This window comes from Anabrus simplex, chromosome 13, assembly GCF_040414725.1.
Source record: "Anabrus simplex isolate iqAnaSimp1 chromosome 13, ASM4041472v1, whole genome shotgun sequence".
NCBI lineage: Eukaryota > Metazoa > Arthropoda > Insecta > Orthoptera > Tettigoniidae > Anabrus > Anabrus simplex.
The window spans coordinates 95,877,837-95,903,322 of NC_090277.1; the positions used below are offsets into that span (position 1 = coordinate 95,877,837).

Here is a 25,486-nt window from a genome sequence, read left to right on the forward strand (position 1 = left end):
ACCCAACACTTCGGTTCGGCCACCCGACGAGGAACCAATGGAAACCACCAGACGACCATCGCCGCCACCGCCCGACTGCAATGAACCATCTCCGCCACCACCACCGCCCGAGTGCAACCCCAGCTGCGTCGTGAGAGGAGTCAACCCGGGCATACCTCAGCACCTCATCAATCATGAAATTCGACAGGCCGGAATCCATCTCCTACGGGCTTCCAGGATATTCAACGCCACCGGACCCACCTATATGCTGAGGCTACAACTGCAAAGTCCCCAAGAAGCCCAAAGATTGATCGAGCAGGGGATCAGACTATTCGGCCGCCAACATCGTGTGGAGCCATCCCGATCTCCCCCGCAACCCTCCCCCCGCCCATCCACCTCACACAACCGCACCCGACTCCCCAATCCACAATCCCATCAACTAAACTCCCAGACCCGAACCTACCTACTCCAAGTCCTTCTCACATCTTTACTCAACTTCTCTACCCTATACCAACAAGTAACCCAATTCCTTCTACCTAACCACCAACAATAACATGTATCACTGTCTTATAACAAATTGTCTTATACCAATTGTAAATCATAAAGCTCTGTAAACCATAATTATAAAACCCATGCATATATGTAATCTCTGTATCTTAAACTCAATAAAAAGCAAAGGAACAGATCTACACCCTTAGCCAAGAGGCCAAAACCCTAACTCCTCCAAATCCAAAGCTCCTTTATTCTAACAACAAACCACTCCAAATTCCCGAACCCCGCCGAATCTCCTGGCCAGAGAGAAGGCGTTACCTTCTAGGTGGCCCGCCCCTTCCCTTCAGGAAGGGGAATGAAAACATCCCCTTTGGTCCTTGGGGAAGGTCAGTGGATGCAGAGTGGGTTTCGGCCGTTGGGTTTCATCCCTTAAGAGGCCACGGCTTGCCCGTGGTCCAACAGCTCTGTTTATGACCGGCCAACCGAGCAGAGGAAAGTTGGCCACGGCTCTACTGTGGCTCTACGCCTCTGCATTCGGAAGACGGGCCTGGGGCACATTCACGCCTGGCCTCACCCATCGGCTGTCCTGAGAATGGTTTTTTGATTGCAGCCAGTACTGCCAACAGTTTTCTTGGATCCATCTTCAATGTCGTAAAAATTATGATGGAATGAACTCGAACCAAGCTTAAAAGTACACAATGCAATAAGATACCAAACTCATGTTAAATAATTATTACCTAATTTGGTACATACACTACCGAGAACAATAACTAATCAGCCATCTAAGTATGAAATATAAGAGTTGGTAATGAATCCAAAAAACATACAACTTGTGAAATATTTTCCATATTTTTACAGCGCAAAAATTTGTAATTAGTCAAATCAGTTCACCAGAATATCTAACCAAACTGAGGGAAGCTCCTGACTGCAGCAACCAGCAACAAACATAGGAACTATTTACCGCTGTGGAAGCTTCTTCCCTGACCAGAAGTCTGGCTAACATCAAAAGGACCGCATAGGTCTTGCGTTGACTCTCAGTATAGTAGCTGTTGATAAACTTAACCATAACAGGTATTTTATTTGATTCTGTATTGACTTGTCTAAATCTATTTAAAATAGTTTATGTTGGGTTCACCTTGTCAATACACTTTTAATGATTGAAAATTATTTATTCTATCATACATGTAGCAGGAACAACGTGCATTCCATTCATAAGTGAAGTCAAATCAAGGAATAAAAAACAATATGACACTATCTTTTATTTAGCTCACAATTTACAGAAGTGAAAATGAAAATCCACAGCCTGTTTCCAGTCATTTGACCAGGTCAGGAATGGAATGAATGAAGCGCCCATCTAGCGGCGAGGATAGGAAATGTGCCGGCTGCCGAAGCCTGTCGCACTCCTTTGGGGCAATGATAAATGACTGACAGATGAAATTAAATGTTAACGGAGAGTGTTGTTGGAATGAAAGATGACAGGGAAAACCGGAGTACCCAGAAAAAAACCTGTCCCGCCTCTGCTTTGTCCAGCACAAATCTCACATGGAGTGACCGGGATTTGAACCACGGTATCCAGCGGAGAGAGGCCGGTGCGCTGCCGCCTGAGCCACGGAGGCTCCCCACAATTTAAAGAAGTACTGTATCCTCATTCACTATATCAATGAATAAAGAAACTACTAAAATGTTATGAAAATTATCATAAATTTACAGACATTTTCTCATGACAGGGAGTTAATACATTCAGCCAAAAAAGGGAAAAATCCATGAATGTTTTAGAAAGTTTAGAAATTTCTCTTGCTCAAAAAAATGACTCTAAATCAAGTTTAAATGAAAGAAGTACAGAAGAGAACCCATTGTATAAACTAACATTTGATTATTTAAGGATGAAAAAGAAGAAAAAATTGACGATCTTAAATTTATTTAGGGCCTAGGTATTCTCCTTCAATTCATCAAAATATTAAAATTTTATGTAATGATAATTTTCATAATATTTCACTAATTTGTAGCATTCTTGCAGTATCATGTCAGCTCAGAGGTCTGTGTTAAAATCCCTCCCATGTCAAAGATTTTTCTTCAATTGGTGCTCTCAAGCTGGTCTTCAGCTACGTGTTGATTTAGCAATACTGCCTCGCCAAGTGATCTGATTGGCAAACCTCAGGAGTTGATAAATAACAGTGGTTCGAGATACTGGATGAAGAAAAATGAAAATCCACAGCCTGTTTCCAGTCATTCGACCGAGTCAGGAATGGAATGAAGCTACCATCGAAGATAGGAATTGTGCTGGCTGCCAAAGCCTGGGTTAATGATTAATGACTGACAGATGAAATGAAATGATATTGGAGACTGTTGCTGGAATGAAACATGACAGGGAAAACTGGAGTACCTGGAGAAAAACCTGTCTCGCCTCCGCTTTGTCCAGCACAAATCCCACATGGAGTGACCGGGATTTGAACCACGGAACCCAGCGGTGAGAGGCCAGCGTGCTGCCGCCTGAGCCATGGAGGCTTCGAGATACTGGATAATTTTTTCAAATTATATATCAGTATGACCAACCGTCTCTAATGCTGTTATACCGGGTTCATGTATCTGACCACCCTGTGTAAAGAGGTGGGGCATGGAAAGGAACATCCGAAAGGACTAACACATTGGCAGGTCGGTGTGGGAAAGAGCAATAAAAAGAGGCAACAAGGATAAACATGAAAATGCAAAATGACTAGGACAATCTCCACAACTTGGTACACTGGCATCTTCAGACAGACAGATCTGTCTGCTGCATCCATCTCTTCGGGGTTCCTCATGTTTCTAAATATTAAAATGAACTGTCCTCCACGGCTTACAATTCTAACAGTGTCAAAGAGGAGGGGAAACAGAAGACTGCTTGTTTTGTATAAGATCGAGTTTATTGATCATCAGTCATCTTGAGAACATTAAAACACATCCGTTATCTACATTACAACGTATCCCAGAAAACCGTGACAACAGGGTAGGTGCGACTAGAGGCACATTCTTACAGTTTGAGACACAAAATGCTGCAGATAATACACAAGATCCTATTCATTGATCAGCTCAGTCATCTTGTGGACGGTACATTTGACTAGGATCACATCTCTTAGGCCAGCTCATCATCCTATAACCAAACAATTAACACTCATCAATTACAAGACTATTAGATTTTTTTATAAGATATTATGTAGTAGTTTTCACAGGACTAAATTGGTTAGCATCCAATACACAGTAGCACTTGCATTAGCCTTTTTACATATCTGGGAGTTTATGAGTACAGGAAAAAAGAAACACACTGGATTGATGTGAAGTGGGTAAAAGATCAGCACCAAACTTTATTACAACAAAGTGATCGTAAAAAAATGGCAGAACACAAACAACAAACTCTACCTGGGTTAAGGCAATGCACACAGACAAAATGTTTGAAAAAACACACACAGTATATATCAGTACCTTACACCTTCATCAGCCAAAGAGCAAAAGGAGTTCAGTGCAGGCAGAGAAAGGAGACAGTGAAGAAAGGAAACACAGAAAGGCATAATAGTCCAGATTGCTCTGGTAAATCTCTGAATAAGAAATTTCTCTCCTAGTGGGTACTTAGCCCTACCAAGCCAGCTGGTTGGACAGGCTGCCTCCTGGGCCAATGGGCCTGTCAGTTTTCTGTCAGGTTTCCTAGCCTTTGAAGATCCCTCTTCAAAACACAAGGCAGCGTGCCCTGTTTTAATTACTCCAAACAGAAGGGTTGCCTCCTCCGTCAGATTCATTGTACCAAAGTCCTTCTTCTCCACCTGATCTGCTGTCGATATCTTTGCCTATACCCAAATAAGGGGCCTGAAAACAGATGACTATCACCCGAGCCAAGGAGATGCAGGTTTTCTTTCTCTAACAAGGTGTTAGACTTCTGCATTTCCTTCCTAGTCACCTGAAAGATGGGGCCTCTGGGCATGGCACCAGTGTGGATATCCAATAGGACGGGGAGAGGTTTGAACAAGTTACCGGATTTGAGTACCTTGGAATGGTAATCACGTCAGATAATTAACCAGAAACAGAAGTAAACCATTGTGTCCAATAAGCAAATTAAGTGTACGGTCAGTCTCCACAACAAAAATTGGAAAGAGGAATATCAAGAAAGAGATAACAATAAGATGGGCTACCCAGAATTTCTCAGAATTTGAATATTCCATGTGAGCAAACAGCAGTACGAAATTCTGATGCTAGACGCCTCTTCGTTTATGTTTCAACTATTAATCTGCCAACTGACGTCCTAGTAAGAACACACATTTTTGAGTATTGATGCTTTTCTTTACACCGTGTTCTTGTGTATGTGCGAATTTTGAAATGGTTGACATAAGAAGCAAATAATCTGCATTATATTGCATTAGGTGACCTTTGATGACCAAGCCAAAATATCTGAGTCATTTGAGCTTTTAAAGGCCAGGAATCTGTGAAAGAATATTAACATTCAGTGTGACCGTACCAAAATCATCATAGAAGTTTTACAAAGATGTTTTGAGATGACTGAGGTGCAAACGGCCTGGCACATGGAACAACGGTCATGGGTTACTGTATCATGGCAACACATCGCTCATTGTGAGGGACTTCCTGAAAATTAACCTCTTAACATGAAAGCCCGAGTATACTCGGGGCTTTATATATTTATATAAAATAAAATCCTGAGTATACTCGGGAATGTCGCTCATGGATCGGTACCAAATATAAAAGCCCGAATATACTCGTTTCTTGTTGTTTCTCAATATTTCCGCCAGATGTTTATGAAATGATTACTTTAGAGTCCTATTTTTGCCAACAGATGTCTCTGACTCAACCATAGTGAATGTCGGTGACTCAGGCAGTTCGTTTTTGCAGCTTTCCCGTATTTGTTGCTATCTAATTGTACTTTGTCTGTTAGGTGAAAATGGAGAGTGAAGAAGAGTTTGACTTTGAGTGTCATGTTGTATTACTTGCAATCTGTTTAGTGCTGTGTTATTTATTTTAGAACCCGTAAAAAGTATCACGAGTATACTCGGGATTTTAAAACAGGAACTTTTCAGTCGCTTATATTTCATTGTTAAGTTCGAAAAATGTATTTTCATTGTTACCACTGTCATTAGTTTTCAATAAATAGCCCATTTTAACAATAAAAAATTAGGTAAAAAAATGATCACAATTTTGTAAATAATTGGTATGTTAAGAGGTTAAAAAATATTATAAGATGATAATCAATCTACACCCCCCCCCCCCCCAAATAACCTCTTCTGGTTTCCTGCGACTTCTACGTCTTCGCTACAATGAAAGTCCGGTTGAAATGGTGGTTTTGACTCCACTGATGAGATCCAAGTGGGCTCAAAGGAGGTGCTGAACACAATGATGCCAGAAGACTTCTGTGGGTGCTTCCAAAAAGGGGAAAATTCCTGGAATTGCTGTAGTGTAATTATTATCTGATGGCAGAAACTTGCGCGAAGACACGAGCTTTGAGGGGAAAGGAAGGTAGCAACTACTGCTGTGCTATTGGGAACAAAATGAAGCCTCTGTCAAACTAACATAGTCCCAGCTGGCCTTCTGACAGTAGAAGGAGAAGTGGGACCAGGAGGCGATGTGAACCCTCTGTAACAACTAGCAAAGTGAGCATTAATTTTAGAGCAGTTGGTGGTGACACTTCTCTCGTCTATGCACGTTATATGGTTGTTATCTGTAAAGAAAAGCTAATATGAGTATAGCGTATGTATGAAGGAATGTCTGGATGTATGTGTGAAATGAAAAGAGTACTTACTGTTGTTGCTGTGGAGGTTGTGTACCGATATGTTTGGAGATTTGTTGTGTTCTGCTGCGAGTACGTCTGGGGTTCATGTGAGCTGTGTGGAGGGGATGGAGGAGTGGCTATTGTGAAGGTAGGGGCGGGGTTAGGTTTGTGATTCGTCGGTTTGTTATGACGTGTGTTTACTAATTTGAGATAGTCATTTTTGATTGCAGGAATGACTTTGTCAAAGATGATACTGGTTTTCTCTGTAAGGTCGTTAATGTTATGATTGGGGTTAGCGTATTGATCCAAAGAAATATAGAAATATAGAAATCTTCGGTTATGTTGAGCAGGGGGCCCTTAGAGTTTATGTTTAATATCATCATGTCATTATTGATGTCTGTGAAGTTGTGCTTAGATTCTTCTACATGCTGGCCTATTGATGAGAAATGGTTGTGCTTTGCTGCATTTATATGTTCATTATAACGGACGGTGAAGTTTCTGCCTGTACGTCCAATGTAGCTTGTGTCACAGTTGTTACATTTGATGCGGTAGACACCTGATTGGTTGTATTTATTATTATTATTATTGACTGTTTTGGTGTTGTATATAGTGTTGGTGCTGTTGTGTGTGGTTTTGAATGCTATTTTCAGGTTGTGCTTCTTCAAGATATTAGTTATAGTATATATATTGGTGTTGTTGAAGGTAAATAGAACATAATGCATCATCTTATCAGAATATTATAACTGCCATTACCGAAACAGAACTCCCTTTACAAAAAATTCTGTACGATATACGAGACGAAGTTAGACATGAAATCAGTAGAAAGATCCCGCAATATATCAATAATGTTCACAATAATAACCTAAACATGAATACCACCAATAAATCGAACCTAAACAAACTCAAAAACAAAATAAAAAAGAACAATCTACTAATAACAAAAGCCGACAAAGGCAACACTAGGGTCATTATGGATAAGAATGAATACGTAACAAAGACTAAAGAATGTTTCCAGAACAACACTTTTTCAATTAAACGCCGAGATCCAACCAATAATATACAAAGGAATTTTAAAAATCTACTCAAGAACACAGTGCACGTGAAATTTGCTCAGTGTAGCTGTATCTTGTGCTTCGTGAATAAATAAATAAATAAACACTTTATTCTCACCGAAACAGAATCTGCTAAACTTATAACTATGAACCCCCAATTACCATCCGCAAGGGCCTACCCTAAAATACACAAAGAAAATGTACCCATGAAACCGATTATAAACTATAAAGGCAGTCCAACCTATAAGTTATCACAATTCATTCAGAAATTTTTGAAAAAGCATTATTCATTTTTAGCAAACAAAACAATACAAAACTCAATAGATTTTTGCAACAGAACCAAAGAACTAAAGATCGAAAAACATCATACCCTTACTTCATTTGATATAATAAACATGTACCCTAACATTCCTATTAAACGAACAGTCAAAATAATTGAATCTAACCTAAAAAACCATAGTAACTTGAGCAGCTTAGAAATAGAAGAATTCGTGATTCTGCTTAAATTCGCCTTAAACAATAACTACTTCGAATTTCATGATACCATATATCAGCAACAAGGATTACCTATGGGATCTCCTGCTTCCGGAATATTAGCAGAAATATATATCGACTACCTAGAACACACGTCAATTAATAAAATAGATAATATATATTTTTGGTGTAGATTTGTCGACGATATCTTCGTAATTATAGATAACAGATTCACTGATGCAGATATTATACTAGATAAACTTAACAATTTAGACCGCCAAATTAGATTCACTAAAGAAACAGAAAATAACCGTACCTTAAATTACTTGGACTTAACAATAACCAGGCATGACACTCGCTTATCTTACAAGATCTATAGGAAACCCACACACACTTTAAATACCATAAAAAATGACTCCGTTCATCCTAACACACATAAAAGAGCAGCCTAGTATAGTATGATACATAGAGCTTTCAATATCCCAATTACAATAGAAGATCGAAATAATGAATTAAAATTAATCCACAACAGAGCCAAATACAATGGATACAGCAAAGAAATGGTCAACAAAATCATCCACAAAATAAAATCCCAACCTAAAACTTAATCAAAACAGCCAAACCGAAAAAAGATTATGTCCTATTTACCTTCAACAACACCAATATATATACTATAACTAATATCTTTAAGAAGCACAACCTGAAAATAGCACTCAAAACCACACACAACAGCACCAACACTATACACAACACCAAAACAGTCAATAATAATAATAAATACAACCAATCAGGTGTCTACCGCATCAAATGTAACAACTGTGACACAAGCTACATTGGACGTACAGGCAGAAACTTCACCATCCGTTACAATGAACATATAAATGCAGTAAAGCACAACCATTTCTCATCAATAGGCCAGCATGTAGAAGAATCTAAGCACAACTTCACAGACATCAATAATGACATGATGATATTCAGTGTTCTCCCCAGAAATGTTTGTCAGCCGGGTGGCAAGAATACTAGCCGGGCGGGGAATACTACGTAACACTTCAATCTGAAAAGAAATTTCAATGCATTCCCCTCAGGACGTTAACAATAATATTAGAAAGGTAAACATTAACTGCAAAATTGAACTATTGTAATGTTATTATCACGAACAAGATATAACATAGTATTTTGAACTTCAAGTGTTCTATTGCACCTTCCAAATAATGTAACGGTGGATTTAGGCCTACCACTCAGTTGCTGTGGACACGTGGACTGCCATACGGATTTGTGATGTCATGCAGAAAAGAGGGCTCGCAAGCGATTTCACGCTAATCGAGACCCCCGATCGCGACTACGTAGTGGTCAAGCTAAACATTTTATCTCCGATGTAATTGATGCAGTTATGCTAATAATAATGATTTATCATTTAAATTAACAGTTTTACAGCATTTAATTGGTTCCGAGCACCCAATGACTCAATATGTACCTATTAATATTATGTAATGAGCACAAATATAGGTTATATTAGCCGAGCGGTCTCTAAAAACGGCCGGGCGGTGCGCCCATTAGAAAGGTCCTAGGGAGAACACTGATATTAAACATAACTCTAAGGACCCCCTGCTCAACATAACCGATGATTTCTATATTTCTTTGGATCAATACGCTAACCCCAATCATAACATTAACGACATTACAGAGAAAACCAGTATCATCTTTGACAAAGTCATTCCTGCAATAAAAAATGACTATCTCAAATTAGTAAACACACGTCATAACAAACCGACGAATCACAAACCTAACCCCGCCCCTACCTTCACAATAGCCACTCCTCCATCCCCTCCACACAGCTCACATGAACCCCAGACGTACTCGCAGCAGAACACAACAAATCTCCAAACATATCAGTACACAACCTCCACAGCAACAACAGTAAGTACTCTTTTCATTTCACACATACATCCAGACATTCCTTCATACATACGCTATACTCATATTAGCTTTTCTTTACAGATAACAACCATATAATGTGCATAGACGAGAGAAGTGTCACCACCAACTGCTCTAAAATTAAACCCTATCTTGCTGTATATATAAATCTTACCTGACTACATCAACAGTTGAATTGCACAGTACTCAATTTTCAAATTTTAATGACAAGAGTTCTTATAACATACCAATACAAAATATATTAGCCATAGAACATTCTCGATATTCACCTAATACAACTTAATCTACACAAGAACTACAAGAGGATTGAAGAATGAATGCAACGCAACATGAACTCAAATTTTAATAGACGTTTTTAAAATATACCATGTTTTAATGTGTTTAATGTGCTATATTTTTTAGTGTCTTATGATGTGGCATATATTTTAATGTGTTTATGTACTCGTGTCCATGCTCAATCGATAGGTTTTAGTTTATTCTAACCATCACCACTTTTAATCCGAGATATTTTAACGCAACATACTGCAATATATTTTACTTCCATTTTTCATTAGACATCCGGATGCTCTTACGTAACATCTTTGTAATTTTGTCTAATGACTGTAAATTTGTGTGCTAGCTGATGATGGGCGAGAGGGGCCGAAACCGGTACTAGTGCAATAATTTATTCACAATAAATGTATTGATAGATGGAACATTTTTCTTGTCTATTACATTGAATCCAATCAATACGGAATATGAAACTTATAAATAATAATTCTCTTAAGGTAGTCAGTAATTCTGAGGGTATGTGTCATCAATTCCAGGTGCCCTTTTCAGAGCATGTTGAAAGTTCATTTGAAGTACAACACAGTCTTGAAAATGAAATATTCATTACATGTAGGCACATTAGCCTACTCTGTAACACATTGCTGACCGGATGCTCCTCGTACTGTTCTTCTCCCGTGCCCGGCCATTTCATGAGCAACTTAATGCAAAAGTACAAGCATAGATTCAAATGAGCCTGGCTTCACTAACCTTGTACTGTAACCGTACGTATGTACGACCCCCAAGTTTTTAGGTTAGGAAATTTTCGTATATAGTTTGTTAGGTTAAAATCATGTAATTTTGTTTATTTACCATGTAAAAAGAAAACGTAATATTATAAGAAGAATGTATAGTTAGGGAATATTGCATATGTTCATCATTATATTTCCGTTTGGGTAAGAGTCTGTAAATATGGCCTAGCCGTAAGGATTGTGCAACCGGGAAAACTGCGACTATATCGGGAAGGACGGTTGAAGTCAGTTGGATGTGTTGCAACAGGTGGCTTGAAAACACGGGGTACGGCAGGTTGTATCGGTTGAAGAATTGGAGTGAATCAATGTGGACATACATGAGTGGACGGTCTATGTCACATCATATACTCGATAGCCAATGCGAGGGCTTTGTTTTGAGCGAGGTTTGTGTTGACAGAGTGACGCGGGAAGAAGTGCCGGTGTGAGCGTTGCTACCACTAAACTTTTCAGGACGCGATTACCACGTGTAGCAAGGATATATAAGTGGGTACGCGTGTGTGGCGAGTCATTCTGATTCTGATTCTCATTGTGTTTCTGACTCTGATGCTGATACTGTGTGTTTCTCATTTGTACTGGTCTGCGGGAGCGACGTATTTGGGCAGTTTGCTATACGATCTGATATTGTACGTGAGTATCTGTTACGGAGTGATCATGGTATAATCTCAACGACTTACCGGCTTTGCAGTGGACTTTCTGTAAAAGAAAGTGTTTGTTTGGAACTTGTCACCCGAGTATGCAGCTTCAGTTGGTGGAGAATTTTGCTGTTTGCTTGCCTCCGGACATGTAACGCTTTCTGTCCAGCCAGCAATTGTAAAGAATTCAAGACGACGAAGAAGTGTAAATAAGGTTAGGGATGCTGTTAGTAAAGAAGGTTGCATCCATGTGTAGAGAAATAGTCGTCGTACTTTTCTCTACCAGATTAGGATTCACGGTTACAGCGGAGTGCAGTGGGGCTCTTACCTGGAGGTATATTAGTTCTTATTCGATGTTCGATTTTTATTGGTGAGTTTAATGATGTGTAATTTGCCTTTGTAGACGGCAAACGAGTAAATCTCGTGAAGAGATGATTTTGTTGGGTAGTAGTGTGTATATTAGCTCTATGTAAACAGCAAGCACTAAGTGGGTTGCATAAGTGTTTATTTTTGTTGGTGTTTGTCACATATTAGTTCTTATTCTGGGAGTAAAGTCATAGAATCAAACTTTAAGTGAGTCTTTAGTCAGTGGAGTAAGGCTGAACCTGGCATGTTACCCAAATTTAATTTCAGGGGTTATATAGCAACAGGTAAGGTTACAAAGCAAGTCTGGAGCCTCGTCAGCCTTGGGAGAGGGAGTGGCTCGTTGCTCTACATAATTAAATATTCCTGCAATTGTTTTGCAGGTGGCGCCCATTATCCTTGTTATTTACACTTAGTTGAGTCAACGTTTATCTGTTCAGTATTTCAATAAATTGCAGTAGTTACAGTACTGATTGTGATAATATTTGCATTAACTGGAACCTTCTGAAGGAGTCCTAAAAATGTTTTCCGGTGTGATAAGTTGTCGGTTTTTTTTTCTATTTGCTTTACGTCGCACCGACACAGATAGGTCTTATGGCAATGATGGGACAGGAAAGGCCTAGGAATGGGAAGGAAACGGCCGTGGCCTTAATTAAGGTACAGTCCCAGCATTTGCCTGGTGTGAAAATGGGAAACTATGGAAAACCATCTTCAGGGCTGCCGACAGTGGGGATTGAACCCACTATCTCACGGATGTGAGTTCACAGCTCTGCGCTCCTAACCGCATGGCCAACTCGCCCGGTGATAAGTTGTATAGCAATAACCTTGGTGAAGGGTCATAGGCAATTTATACAGATTTCACGTTGTTTTGAAGGGTGTATATCTTCACTGTCACTACTCACACTTTCATCAGGAGAGCTTTCAATATTGAGTTCACGTTTTTCAACGTTAATTGGGCATTCAGAATAATTATCTGCATGTAGTTTATTAAAATATTTCATCCTGATCTAAACATGCCGTTACCCACCACATGGCTCTTTGAAAGACGTAAAAATTAGGTTGGAAAACTAAGAAACTGAAGCATAAAACAGAAGAACGAAAATTACCGGGAGCATGGAATAAACAAAGCCTACAACAAACAGATTCTATAAACCAAGACCACTAGCTAGTTTCAGAAGTTCCAACAGATGTCACCTAATGTACAAGTCTCGTGAACACGAGTTAACTCGGGACCCGTCAGCAACGTTCGGCCAGTCAAACACAAGTAGATTCAGGTCCCATCCACAATGTGTTAATATACCTCGTTTTCTGCATTCAGTTATTTTAGTATGTCACCAAGTTTCTAGAGATTATATTCAACAGGTGAAGTGCACTAGGTATATTGTTTCAAAGTGTTCATTATTTTAAGTAATTATTGGTTTTGTCATTTGACCATTGTGACAACTAAAGTGGTCAGAATTAATATTAGGTGATCATGATGATGATGATGATTGTTGTTTAAAGGGGCCTAACATCAAGGTCATCAGCCCCTAATGGTACGAAATGAAACGAAATGACAAATTAAAAGTACAAAATCCTCCACTGACCAGAATTCAAAAGATGAGGATGAAGAATGAATGGATGGATATGAATTAAAAACGATCAGTGGAACCAACCCACAGAGCCTCACATGCACAGAAGTTGGCGTAAAACAATAGTATCACTGACCAAGGGACTGCTTCTATAGCATAATACTGAAACGATGATGCTTGTAGTCAAAAGGAGTCCAAAATCCAAGCCAGCGGCCTCTCATAATGGTACTTATCGCTAGAAAAGTAGAACCATGGTATTTGTCATGTTGCGGTACTAATGAAAAGTAGTGTAGACTCGCGGTATTCCACACATTATGGTACTACTCACAGGTAACGAAATTCGCACATGTATTACAGACCTATGGTGTTTCGCACATTGCGGCGCCATTTACAGGCAACACAATCCTATGGTGTTCATCACATAAGTGGACTAACCACAGGGACTAGTACTATCCCGTGGTGTTCCTCATATAGCGGGTACTAATCACAGGCAAGCTAGAACCATGCGTTCTGTCATCCCATGGTGTCGCTCATATAGTGCTATTAATCACAGGTACTGTAAAAGCCGTCGCGCTCTCATTTGCTACTAATGACAAACCTATTCGGTACCTAATATAGTGGTACTACGTGCAAGTAAAAGCGACCCATGGTGTTCCCCACACGGTGGTACTAATCACAAGTAGTTTCATGGTTCTATACAATCATCCTTTGGTCGCCCCTTTTAGTTGCCTCTTACGACAGGCAGGGGATACTGTGGGTGTATTCTTCGTCTGTGTCCCCCACCCAGAGGGAGTGAATTAATATTAACCAGGGCAGTTAAAACCACCATGTGTATAAAAATTACCAACCCAGAGGAGGAGGAGGAGTGGGCTTTGTGAAGTTTGAAAGGGGGTTGACCAAGAGTTAAGAATGAACTGGTGAGCTATCTGAGGTGGGTCAGTATAGAAGACAAGTAATCCGGTGACTTTAACATAGAAACGCTCAATAAGGGAATAAAGACACACTTTCCCTTTATTCATGTGGACAGGGCATGTTTGCTAGTTGTCTCTGACTGCTGAAGATGTAATGTTGAAATACTACTTTCATTTCTTCCATTGCTCAATCTAATCTATTAGTGGTATGTCGTTAAGAACATAGTCTATTTAAGAGCTTTCCTCCTCTGCTTTTTCAGTATCCAGTCTGGTTTAATATGAAAGCAAAATTTCATGCAGACATCTTCACAAAGAGCGTCACTAACACATTTAGCACTAGATTAAGCTAAACAAATTAAAAAAAAGAAGATAAGCATACAAATACAGAAATCACTCTAAACCTAGCGCCTGAACACATCTTAAGAATTTTGTATAAAACCTACAATAAAAGACTTCAAGCATCTAATGAGGATCATGCACACACTGTATGACACAGATACAAAAATGAAGACAACCCACAGTTCTCTGGAGCGGGCTTTAAGGCTGTTCAATTGTGTCAAACATTAAATTTTTACCGACCTTTCATGTCAAATAACTGGGTTGCTTACTTTGAAGATGACAGCTGCATTTGCTGCAAAAACCATGTAAACATTTAAAGTTCAACATGAGCTAACAACCTGAAGGAGCTCCAGAGATTACTTAGAAGGCTATGAAAGCCTACATGAATCCCACAGTCCATCTACGTCATGGGCGGTGTGCTAAGCTCCTGCATAGGTGCAGATTGACCATCATTGCCTTCCCATTAATAGTCTTCCCATGTGGTGGAGCAGTAGCAATCTGTATCTTTCCCTGCCAGTGTGTGTCTCTCTCAAATCTTTTCCCAGAGAGGTTTCTTTCTCTAATATGTTACTTTTTCTTTTACCAGACTTCCACGATTAAATGAAAGAAAAAAATGCTGGACAGGATCTTTGAAAGGAATTATTCTGTTATAACTCTGTTATGCAAGAACCATTTAGGAGCCCTCTGCTACACTGGGGCGAAACGTTGGTAATTTCACGATTGATAAAGCCTAAAGAGCTTAAATGTTTTTGACATTTAGGTATTATTACTCAAAGTAACAATAATATTAATTTTTGAACACAAGAGAAATGCAAATATCTGCCAAGATTGTCTGCAACATTTATTTGTACTCAATTAATTAATATTCATATTTAAAAATAATTTAAATTAATTTTTTTTTTAAACCTCTCCGATAGATTATATATTCAAAGAACCTAACTTCTGCAGGCCAATGAGTACAGTGTTCTCCCTAGGACCTTTTTAATAGCCCTGCCATTCTAACAGACTGCCCAGCTAACATAACCTAAATATAGTTGCATAATATTGATACATACTTGGGTCACTGGGTGCTCCAAATTAATATATACATATATACTGTAAAACTGTTTATTTAAATGATAAATCTTCATATCAATTACAACGGAGTTCAAATGCTTAGTTTGACTGTCACGTAGTGTCGTGCACGAACAGTGTCGGGATAAGTGTGGAATCGCATGCGAGCACTCTATTCTGCATGACGTCACAAACCCGTATGGCAGTCCACGGCAAGCTAGTGGTATGCCCCAATGTTACATATGATTATGAACGAGCAGTAGACCACTAGAAGTTCAAAATACTCTGTTATGTCTTGTTCGTGACAACACTAAAACAGTTCAGTTTTGCAGTTAGTGTTTACCTGTCTGATGATATTACTCTTAATATTTTTTTATATTCTTTTTCACATAGTATTCCCCGTCCAGCTACTCATTCCTGCCACCCGGCTGATGAAAACTGGAGTATATACAGTAGCTGCAATGTAAACCCTTGAAATAGTCTTATTTTTTCATATATATCTAATGAAGAAAACCTTACACCTTTGCAAGTTATAAATCTCATTCTGTATTGACGGTTATCACTTTACAAATGAAAATACTTATAAAATCCTCCTTATCAATACAAATCAAGTCATCTGTTAGATGAAGCAAAGTCTATACATGTTTCAGGCTAATCTCAAGGCCATCTTCAGTAGCAAAACAGTAATTACATAATACGCAAACAAATTAAGAATCGTAATGAAGTGAAGTGACAGTGAACATGATTAGCGAGTTAAAAACATATTGAGGTTCAAAGTCCTCTCGTCTAATAGATCGTTCTTGAATTTTCAAATAAAACTTGCTGACTGTTAAGATGAAATACAGCTTCATCTACCAGATGACTTGATTTGTATTGACAAGGATGATTTTATAAATATTTTCATTTGTAAAGTGAAACCTTACACCTCCCAGTCAGTTTTATATGACTGCGACATCAATTACTGAATCTTGATTGAAAAATTTCATTTTTTATTCCGTACTGATAGTCACCATAAGTCATAAATGAAAGAGAAGTTCCACCTAATCAATACTATTTTATTGTCGCATGTAGGACCGGTTTCGATCTCTCAAAAGGTCATCCTCAGCTACACTAGAATTGCATTTACATATTATGCCTCATATTGAGAGCTAATGACATACTCTAGAATTCAACGATTTTAAAGTGGTTACACCCATGTTGAGAATTCAACATTATACAATTACAAAAATTAATTGCTCTTATTACACTCAAAGTACATATGTAAGAAACTAATATGAGTTTGTCTTTTCTTTAATGTGATGATAATGCCAGAGTATTTTTAACATAGGCATTTGCCTAGTCAGTTTAATTGATCTCCAATCTTTTGAATATTTAGTCCTGTATGAAATGAACTTAATTGAACAATTGTAAAATTATTATTGTTAAAACGACTATAATACAGATTATTATCACATTAAAGAAAAGACAAACTCATATTAGTTTCTTACATGTGTACATTGAGTGTAATAAGAGCAATTAATTTTTGTAATTGTATAATATTGAATTCTCAACATGGGTGTAACCACTTTAAAATCGTTGAATTCTAGAGTATGTCATTAGCTCTCAATATGAGGCATAATATGTAAATGCAATTCTAGTGTAACTGAGGATGACCTTTTGAGAGGTCGAAACCGGTCCTACATGTGACAATAAAATAGTATTGATTAGGTGGAACTTCTCTTTCATTTATGACTTATCAATTACTGAAACATAAACACAAGAACGTTTGAATCGCTGCCGTCTATCCTGGCCTCTACAGCTGCTATATCTGCACCAAGAGTAGCCCACTGTGCAGTAGTGTGCAACATTTGCCCAACCCTGATCTACCTGCTAGCGTCTGTAATGAGGAGCAGTGTTTTGCGACATCCGCTGAACTCTCCACTTGGCATTTTGTGTTCCTACTCTGTATTCCCCCGTTCAATGTTTGCAGTGGTCATTTTGTTAGTAAGCAGAGCAAACTTGGAACACACACACACAAACTAGCTTCTCTGCACACCGAGTTACGTACCTACTGAGCATCTCCTACTTTTTCCGTTTCTTTCCAACCTCCTGAAAAGAACACATCACATTAAAATATAAAAACTATGAAAGGAACAGCCCGAGGCATTTTGGATGCTAGACTTCTCTCAGCTTACAATGAACAACTGTCTCTTACAATTCACATACACTGTATTCAAAATTAAATTAAAATGGAATGAAACATCAGGTGATGAGGAACATACGATTTTGTAAAACACCAAAACGAAATAATGATAGTGAAAGGACAGGAAAAGAGAACTACCTACGTAAATCCTCAATGGCTGGCAACCACATATTACTTAATTGATAGCCATTTTCCCTGTTGAAATAGTTAGGATTTCTATGTATTTCCACAACTTCCCTTATAATCCTGGACCTGTAGTGCCTAGTATGGGTAAGAGCTCGAACATCTTGGAAAACGACATCATGACCTGACGATAGGGCGTGCTCAGGTATTGCTGATTTTTCTGGTTGGTTGAGACGGATATTCCTTTGGAGTCCCTTGACGTGAGCGCCAATGGACCGGCATGTTTGGTCAATGTATACCTTGCCGCAGGTACAGGGAATTTTGTACACCCCAGGGTGTAGTAGTGGGGGCTACACTTTGTATTAAGCACTGAGGGAACAAGAGAAGAGCTGACATGCAGGTACACAAGTTTTGAAGGTTATAAATTCCTCAGTACATCAGTGATTAAAATACTAATCTTAAGACATGATAAGCTGTACACCTTTTAGGCTTTTGCTGCGTCAAGAAAACAAGGTGAAATTCTTTATGTTTCCCAGAGAACTTTGCTCTGCGTTTTCATCTTAGAGAAGTCTTCCTTCGTGAACAGACTAGATTTTCTTTGATCCTGGCTCAGTCCGGTGGTATTTGAAGGTGCTCAAATACGTCAGCCTCGTGTCGGTAGATTTACTGGCACATGAAAGAACTCCTGCGGGACTAAATTCTGGTACCTCGGCGTCACATTGTTCAAGCATGAATTTCTCGGGAGGTTATACTTGCCATACACAATTAAGCGACTTTGGCGCCATCTTTAACACGAAACTTCGGCAGTACTCGGCATTGGTTCAGACCAACTCGTCCGTGAATAATAAGTACATGCCAACTGTCAAACTAGCAGTTTCTATTTTTTAAATGAAGGGTACATCGCTTTACCGTTGCCTGCAGATTTATGTAACTATTTAATGAAATACAGTATATGAATGCCTTATTACTTAACGGCGCCTACAAATGACCTGTCAAAGATGCTGTTATTGGTGGAGTATCCATCCATCCATCCATCCATTATCTAAAGGCTAAGCCTTATCACTGCAGCCACATCCCACAGTCTTCAGCAGTCATTTTCATCGTGACATAGGAAGCAAAACCCAGCTGAGTGATCCTGTTCCTAAGGCATGGGAGACGTGGTCTTCTCCTCGACTTCTTCCCTAGGACCTTTCCTTCGAAGACATTCTGGAGAAAGGTGTCATATCGTAGGATGTGTCCAAGAAATTTAGCTTTCCTCTGCTCTATTGAATAAATTAAGGTCCGTTTCTCATTAACGTCATTTAAGATTTGGATATTAGTCTTTTTTTTCTGTCCAACTCGTCCCTGTCGGTCTTCTCCAGAATGGTGGACTATAGACTTATTTTAACTTCAGTTGTACCACACCAATTTAAAGTGCATGATCACGAGAACAGTTATTGGCAATACCTTAATAAATGTAAACACAGTACAGTACATGATTACGACTATATACGGAACACACAGTTTTTGTCACTGTCCACATTACACTGACATTTCAAAAAATTAATCAGCGCAGGCCTAGAGATCACGAAGTTCTACGTACAGGCATTTAGAAAGTTTTTCAGGAAGATTCATGTCACTTCATCATACGAACATTTACTGACAGTACTGTAATAAAAATAAAATGAAATAAAATAAAATAATAGCTGTATACAAAACACTCAGCATTATGTCACTGTCCACATCGAACGGATGTTTCAAATGTAAAACACAACATAGGCTCTTAAATCACCAAGTTGTCTTAACGACGTTCAAAAACCATATCCAATGTGGTTCGTTTTCTGGTTCTCTGCCCCAAAGTACACAGGGTCGAGCCTACTGTGACAGAATGTTCATGTCATTTTGGTCAACCACCAAATTGGACACAAGGTTCTGCTTCCATCGCTTCCAATGCCTTTGCTAGGGTAAGTGTTGTGGCTTCTTCTTCTTCTTCTTCTTCTTCTTCCATATGCTCTTCTAAAATGTTACTGATTTTCTGAGCCTGACAAATGGCAACATAATTGTCACAACCAACATAGCAGCGAAATTCCTAAAGCTCTTCAGTGACTTCAACGTAATTTTCCGCACTACTGACAGTTCTGTTTTCCACTCGAAATCCTGCCTTATGGAAGCAGTTGCTAATCGTAGTTTGATCAGCAGAGACCCAAGAACATTTTTAAAAGTGCATAGCATCTAGGATCATGACCTTCCTCATACCAGCACTACTGATGTTGGCCAACCTTTTTCGTACCAGCATTTTGTGGTACTTCTTTTTGACACAGTGAATCATACCCTGATCGAGGGGCTGTAGTCGGCTTGTGCAGTTTGCCGGGAGAAATACCACATTTACATTCCTGGTACGTACATTTACAGGATGAGCAGCACACCGATTGATTAGCAGTAATATTTTACAATTTTTGGCCTCCATTTTGGTCTTGAGCGTGTACAAAAATTCTTCAAATAAGGATGACGTCATCCAAGCATTGCCATTGGCTTTGTATTGGCACAGCAAGCTACAAACATTTTTAAAACACCGAGGCTTTATGGCTTTGCCAAAGACAAGTTGTGGCAACTTTTCTGTGCTGCTCTTCTTTCAGCATAGCAGGACAGCTAATCTCTCCTTGCTTAGCTTCCCATCATGGCTCTCCTCTGTATGCTAGAGTTCCGTTGGAAAGTAGGCTAAAAAAAAAAAAAAAAAAATCCCATTTTGTCAGCATTGAAGACTTTATTGCACTCTCAATCTTTCAGCAGTGACAGTAGTATAACAGTAGTCCATATTTCAACAGTCACTCATCAATACTGGCTGCTTCTCCTCTCACACATTAATAAACTAGACCATGTCTGCTTTTAAAACAATCAAACCATCTTTTGGTATAGCAAAATTTGTCAGTCCCATTTTGTTGGCAACGTAAGTTGCTTTCTTGCGAACTACATTTCCACATTCCATCTACTGGGATATTTGCAGCACGTGCTTGGTTGAACATTTTCAAAATAATTTTTTCCAACGTCGGAAACGTTCCTTCGCCCACTTGTTTCCTTTTTATGTTTCTATTTTGTCTCAGCTGCTTACTATAGGGTTCAAAGTAGAAGATGCTAGTTTTAGCGTTCGCACCAACTCTATGCGCTTAAGATGTGGATTCCTATCTGCTTCCTGAAGGATTTTAATTTTGTCTTCATTAACGAGTGGTGTCAAGTCCTTTTTCTTATCCATAACTAGGCTATCACAAGAAAGATACTGTATATATTGTGCTACTGAACTTCTCACAATTAATCATAGGTAATAAATTTCATATTAATCCAAACTGAAGAGCAATATAGTGTAAAACAAAAGCTAAAAGTTTCCACCTATTCAATACTATTTGTTGTAACCTTAAAAAAAGTTACATATATTTGTTGAAACTCGTTTTGGTCTTAAGTTTAGGCAAGACATGAATATAGATAATCCAGTATTCGGGAGATAGTAGGTTCGAACCCCACTGTCGGCAGCCCTGAAGATGGTTTTCCGTGGTTTCCCATTTTCACACCAGGCAAATGCTGGGTCTGTACCTTAAGTAAGGCCACGGCCGCTTCCTTCCCACTCCTAGCCCTTTCCTGTCCCATCGTCGCCATAAGGCCTATCTGTGTCGGTGCGACGTAAAGCAACTAGCAAAAATTAAAAAAATAAATAAAAAAATATAGATAAAATTTATGAAGCAAGTATGAAATAAAGATTTGAGAAACACTCATCACAATCACATGTCCTGTGCAAGCTCTCAGCTTTCCTCCAATTTGAAGACTGCACCTCACAGAAGACCAGGTGAAACACTAAAATACCAGCACTTGAGGAATCTTCTAGAACTCAGGTCAGCTGAAACAAGTATCATACTTGGTCTTCTGTGACGTGCAGTCTTCAAATTGGAGGAAAGCTGCGAGCTTGCAAAGGACATGCAATTTTATGAGAGTTTCTCAAATCTCATGCTTTCATGCTTGTCCATAAATTTTACCTATATTCATGTCTTGCCTAAACTTTGATTTTGACTGATGGTGGTCTCTGGTAAAACCGAAACTAGTTTCAACAAATATATGTAACTTTTTTAACTTTTTTAAGGAGACAACTGTCCGGCTCCATGGCTAAATGGTTAGCGTGCTGGCCTTTGGTCACAGGGGTCCCGGGTTCGATTCCCGGCAGGGTCGGGAATTTTAACCTTAATTGGTTGATTTCTCTGGCATGGGGGCTGGGTGTATGTGTGGTCTTCGTCGTCATTTCATCCTCATCATGACACGCAGGTCGGCTACGGGTGTCAACTCAAAAGACCTGCACCTGGCGAGCCGAACATGTCCTCGGGCACTCCCGGCACTAAAAGCCATACGCCATTTCATTTCAAGGTGACAACAAATAGTATTGAACAGGTGGAAACCTTGAGCTTTTAATTTAAACTTCTCACAATTATGCGATTAGGCCTAGTCCGTAAGTAGGCTGCCATGCGACAAATATTCACTTCACTTCTTTTTACCACTCAACGCGTAATAAATTTTTAACTTCTGATTGGAATGTGAAATACAAGCACAGTCAAGTGCACAGGGTTATTCAGCAATCTCACTGCTAACAAAGACCTTTCTACAGAACAAAAAATTAACCACTTTTCCCTTTGCGAAAATCAAATGATCATAAATATGTCTCTCGGTCGTGACCACCCATCGACAGCTGCACGGTTGAACTTCCGTCACATATATTGTGGCACTAACTTCTGTGACACAATTTCGGATGACTCTCTGCCATAAGACATACTTATGTCAAAAGGACAGCTTCGACAAAAACACGTAAAAATTGCATTCAGCGCTCCTAGCTGCAGTGGATTTTATTACTGTACTTTAACACAGCATTGTCCTGGTTGGTCTATTATAAAGTCTTTGTTGCCAATCAATAACGCAAAACTGAACTAACAGCTTGCCCCTCTGTGTTTGAGAATTCAAGGCAGTTTTCTCTTACCGCGCAACTTTCTCTGACTGCCCTGTGGCAAGGGCTCTTATCTGTGTTGGAAATCACATTCCGTACACACGGGATGACAAAGAACATTTTCAGGCCTGGGGAATATATCGTACTAAGAGGTAAAGGCGAAAAATTGCAACGTGCTAAACTAGGCATTTTTTTAATACAGATTTAATACGATGGGAATTGGGACTTCGAATTTACGATGTGCTATGTGGGAAAACGTGTTAACGAGGAACACACTAACTAGGTTTCACTTTTAAGTCACGACTAGAGACGGGTGGTATTTGGTGTATTTGGTGGTATTAACAATATTTATGGTTTAATTTAAATTGAATATAGTACTTAGTTTGGTCTCAGTTCTTCATATACATTGCATGACTTTTGGGTTCACTGATACCGAAAATGAGATCATAATGAAGGGACGACACCCTGTGGGAGCTTGAAGCAGCTATCACGGCGTCTACTCGCTTATATTAGGCGATTTAATCTTTCATATCCAACTCCTATTTGTCAACTTTTGTACTCTTATGTCGCTGTGATGATAGTTTCCGAAATTTAGGGAGTGTTCAATTTTCAGACCTGTCATGGGCCTTCCCTTATCATTTACCAGTATCTTCATTCATTGAACCATTCCACCTTTTGCCCTTTATCTAATAGAATTTCTTACCCTTCTAGGTTATTATTTTCATTGCTCACAGGAGTAACGATGGAACAGGAAAGGGCTAGGAGTGAGAAGGAAGTGGCCGTGGTGCTAATTAAGGTACAGTCCCAGCATTTGCCTGGTGTGAAAATGGGAAACCATCTTCAGAGCTGCCAACAGTTGGGTCCAAACTCACTATCTTCCAAATACTGAATACTGCCCATCTTCTTATGTAAGAGTATATTTATAGAAATTATGATGATTAGGTGTCATCGAGTCTAGTCAACACGCCATTGCAGCTTATAAAATTATGACTTTGCTGAGGCAAGATAAGAGGTTGGTGCTAATGTTCATGGAGGAGGCTTGTTAACTACACCTGGGCGACTGGAGTGGGACGCTGATGATGATGGTAATGTTCACTACCTGGTATGAAGAAAACTCAAGTGAAATATCAATCATTTTATGGGTAGGGTGGATAAACACTACCATTACACATCTACATATTCATTCTCACAGAAATCAGTTGAAAGCTGTTTTTCAGACAGCTGGAAATGTGTGTAGTGAATAGTTTTCTGTTATTCAATGAACAAAAAAGGAAAAGTCAAAATCAGGCAGCTGGAGTTTGACATGAGAAATACTGTTTCACGTAAAATGTGGTCGTCCATCAACTGCAGATTGTGAAGAACGTCTCGATGCATGCCCGCATTTTATCTATGCAAATGAAAACAGCAATTCCAAAGACTAATAGGAAAGTAAAGGGTGGCAGGTAAGAAGACTGTATTCTACTGAAATACATATACACGCAAACCTGGTTTACATCCAGAAAAGTGTTTTCAGATATATCATACATAGCTATTGTATTGTGTGGTATTGTTACACTTCCTAAAGTGTAAGAAAAGTATATTCAAGAAGTGAACATTGTTTTGTGTATATAACTTCCAATAAACTTTCTGCAAACTCTAAATAAAGGTGACCTTGATGTTTATTCCTTAAAAAAAAAAAAAAACCACATTATTCTATACTACAAAGTACAGTATCTTCAGCGATGACAACTGTCTGTGAACAGTGGTCATATTGACAAGTATCTATGTTAATGCGACACTGGTTGAATTTGTTCATTACAGTTTCTTTGAATGATGATGATAATATTAAAAATGTACAATAATTTGTCTTAAATTGTGGATATTGCTTTTATTTTCCCCAGTATAGCTTGTTGTAAACATTTATACACCTAAATACATCATTTACGATTTTTTACATAAAAATGTACCTATAAAAACTGTAGTCGTCTTATATGCGAAGTTAAGTATTTAAAAACTCATTTTCTTGAAGGTCTATGTGTATCATTTCCCAAATGCACTGACTTGTGCAGTGGGATTCACAATGTGCATTGCAGCTCAGGTCAAGGTCACGACCAAACCAAAATTTTTCGGGCCTTGACGTTATTTTTTAGTTTGTGGCTTGTGCTTTACTGGTGCTTGGGTTAATGCACTCAATATGGATCACTTTTCCAGACACAGTAATTCATGTCGGAAAGGAGAGCATTTTCGTCGCTTCAGTTAAATAAAGGAGACAAAAAAATTATTGTACAAACTTTAAACTGCAGATTTTATGTACTAAAATGTACTTATTGTACAGGTTGCAAAAATCTGGGGTTTTCAAGTATAATTTGACACTGGCAAAAGGACAAAGAAAAGTTTAAGAATGCAGGCGCATCAAGAAAACTATTCAGAGGTCCAAAGATAGGGAAATTTAACAAAATTCATACTCATGTTACTAAATTTGTATAGGAGAGAAAAACAAGGGTGTTGCAAAGATATGAGGATGAAGAAATTGGATGATGCATATGAGGTAAATGTTTTGGAGACTGAATTTAAGCCAAGGCGGAGGTGATCTAAACGAATGATGCTGCAATGTCTACTAGAGTTAGTTTAGGACATTTATATATC

At 38.8% G+C, this 25,486-nt stretch overlaps 1 protein-coding gene across 3 annotated transcripts in view; it reads right to left on the reverse strand.

Moving 5' to 3' along the window:
- Window positions 1–3,264: 3,264 nt before the first annotated feature.
- The window catches only part of LOC136884929 (alpha-taxilin), a 67,712-nt gene continuing 45,490 nt past the window's right edge, over window positions 3,265–25,486 (reverse strand). For 2 of the 3 annotated variants that reach the window (XM_067157249.2, XM_067157251.2), the window contains exons 10-11: window positions 17,650–17,690; window positions 3,278–3,598 (exon numbers count right to left, since the gene is read on the reverse strand). In XM_067157249.2, coding sequence (XP_067013350.2) covers window positions 17,664–17,690 — 27 coding nt within the window. In that variant the 3' untranslated portion in view covers window positions 3,278–3,598; window positions 17,650–17,663. Of the gene's footprint in view, window positions 3,599–17,649; window positions 17,691–25,486 lie in introns of all 3 variants that reach the window. The other variant, XM_067157250.2, reaches the window with a different exon arrangement.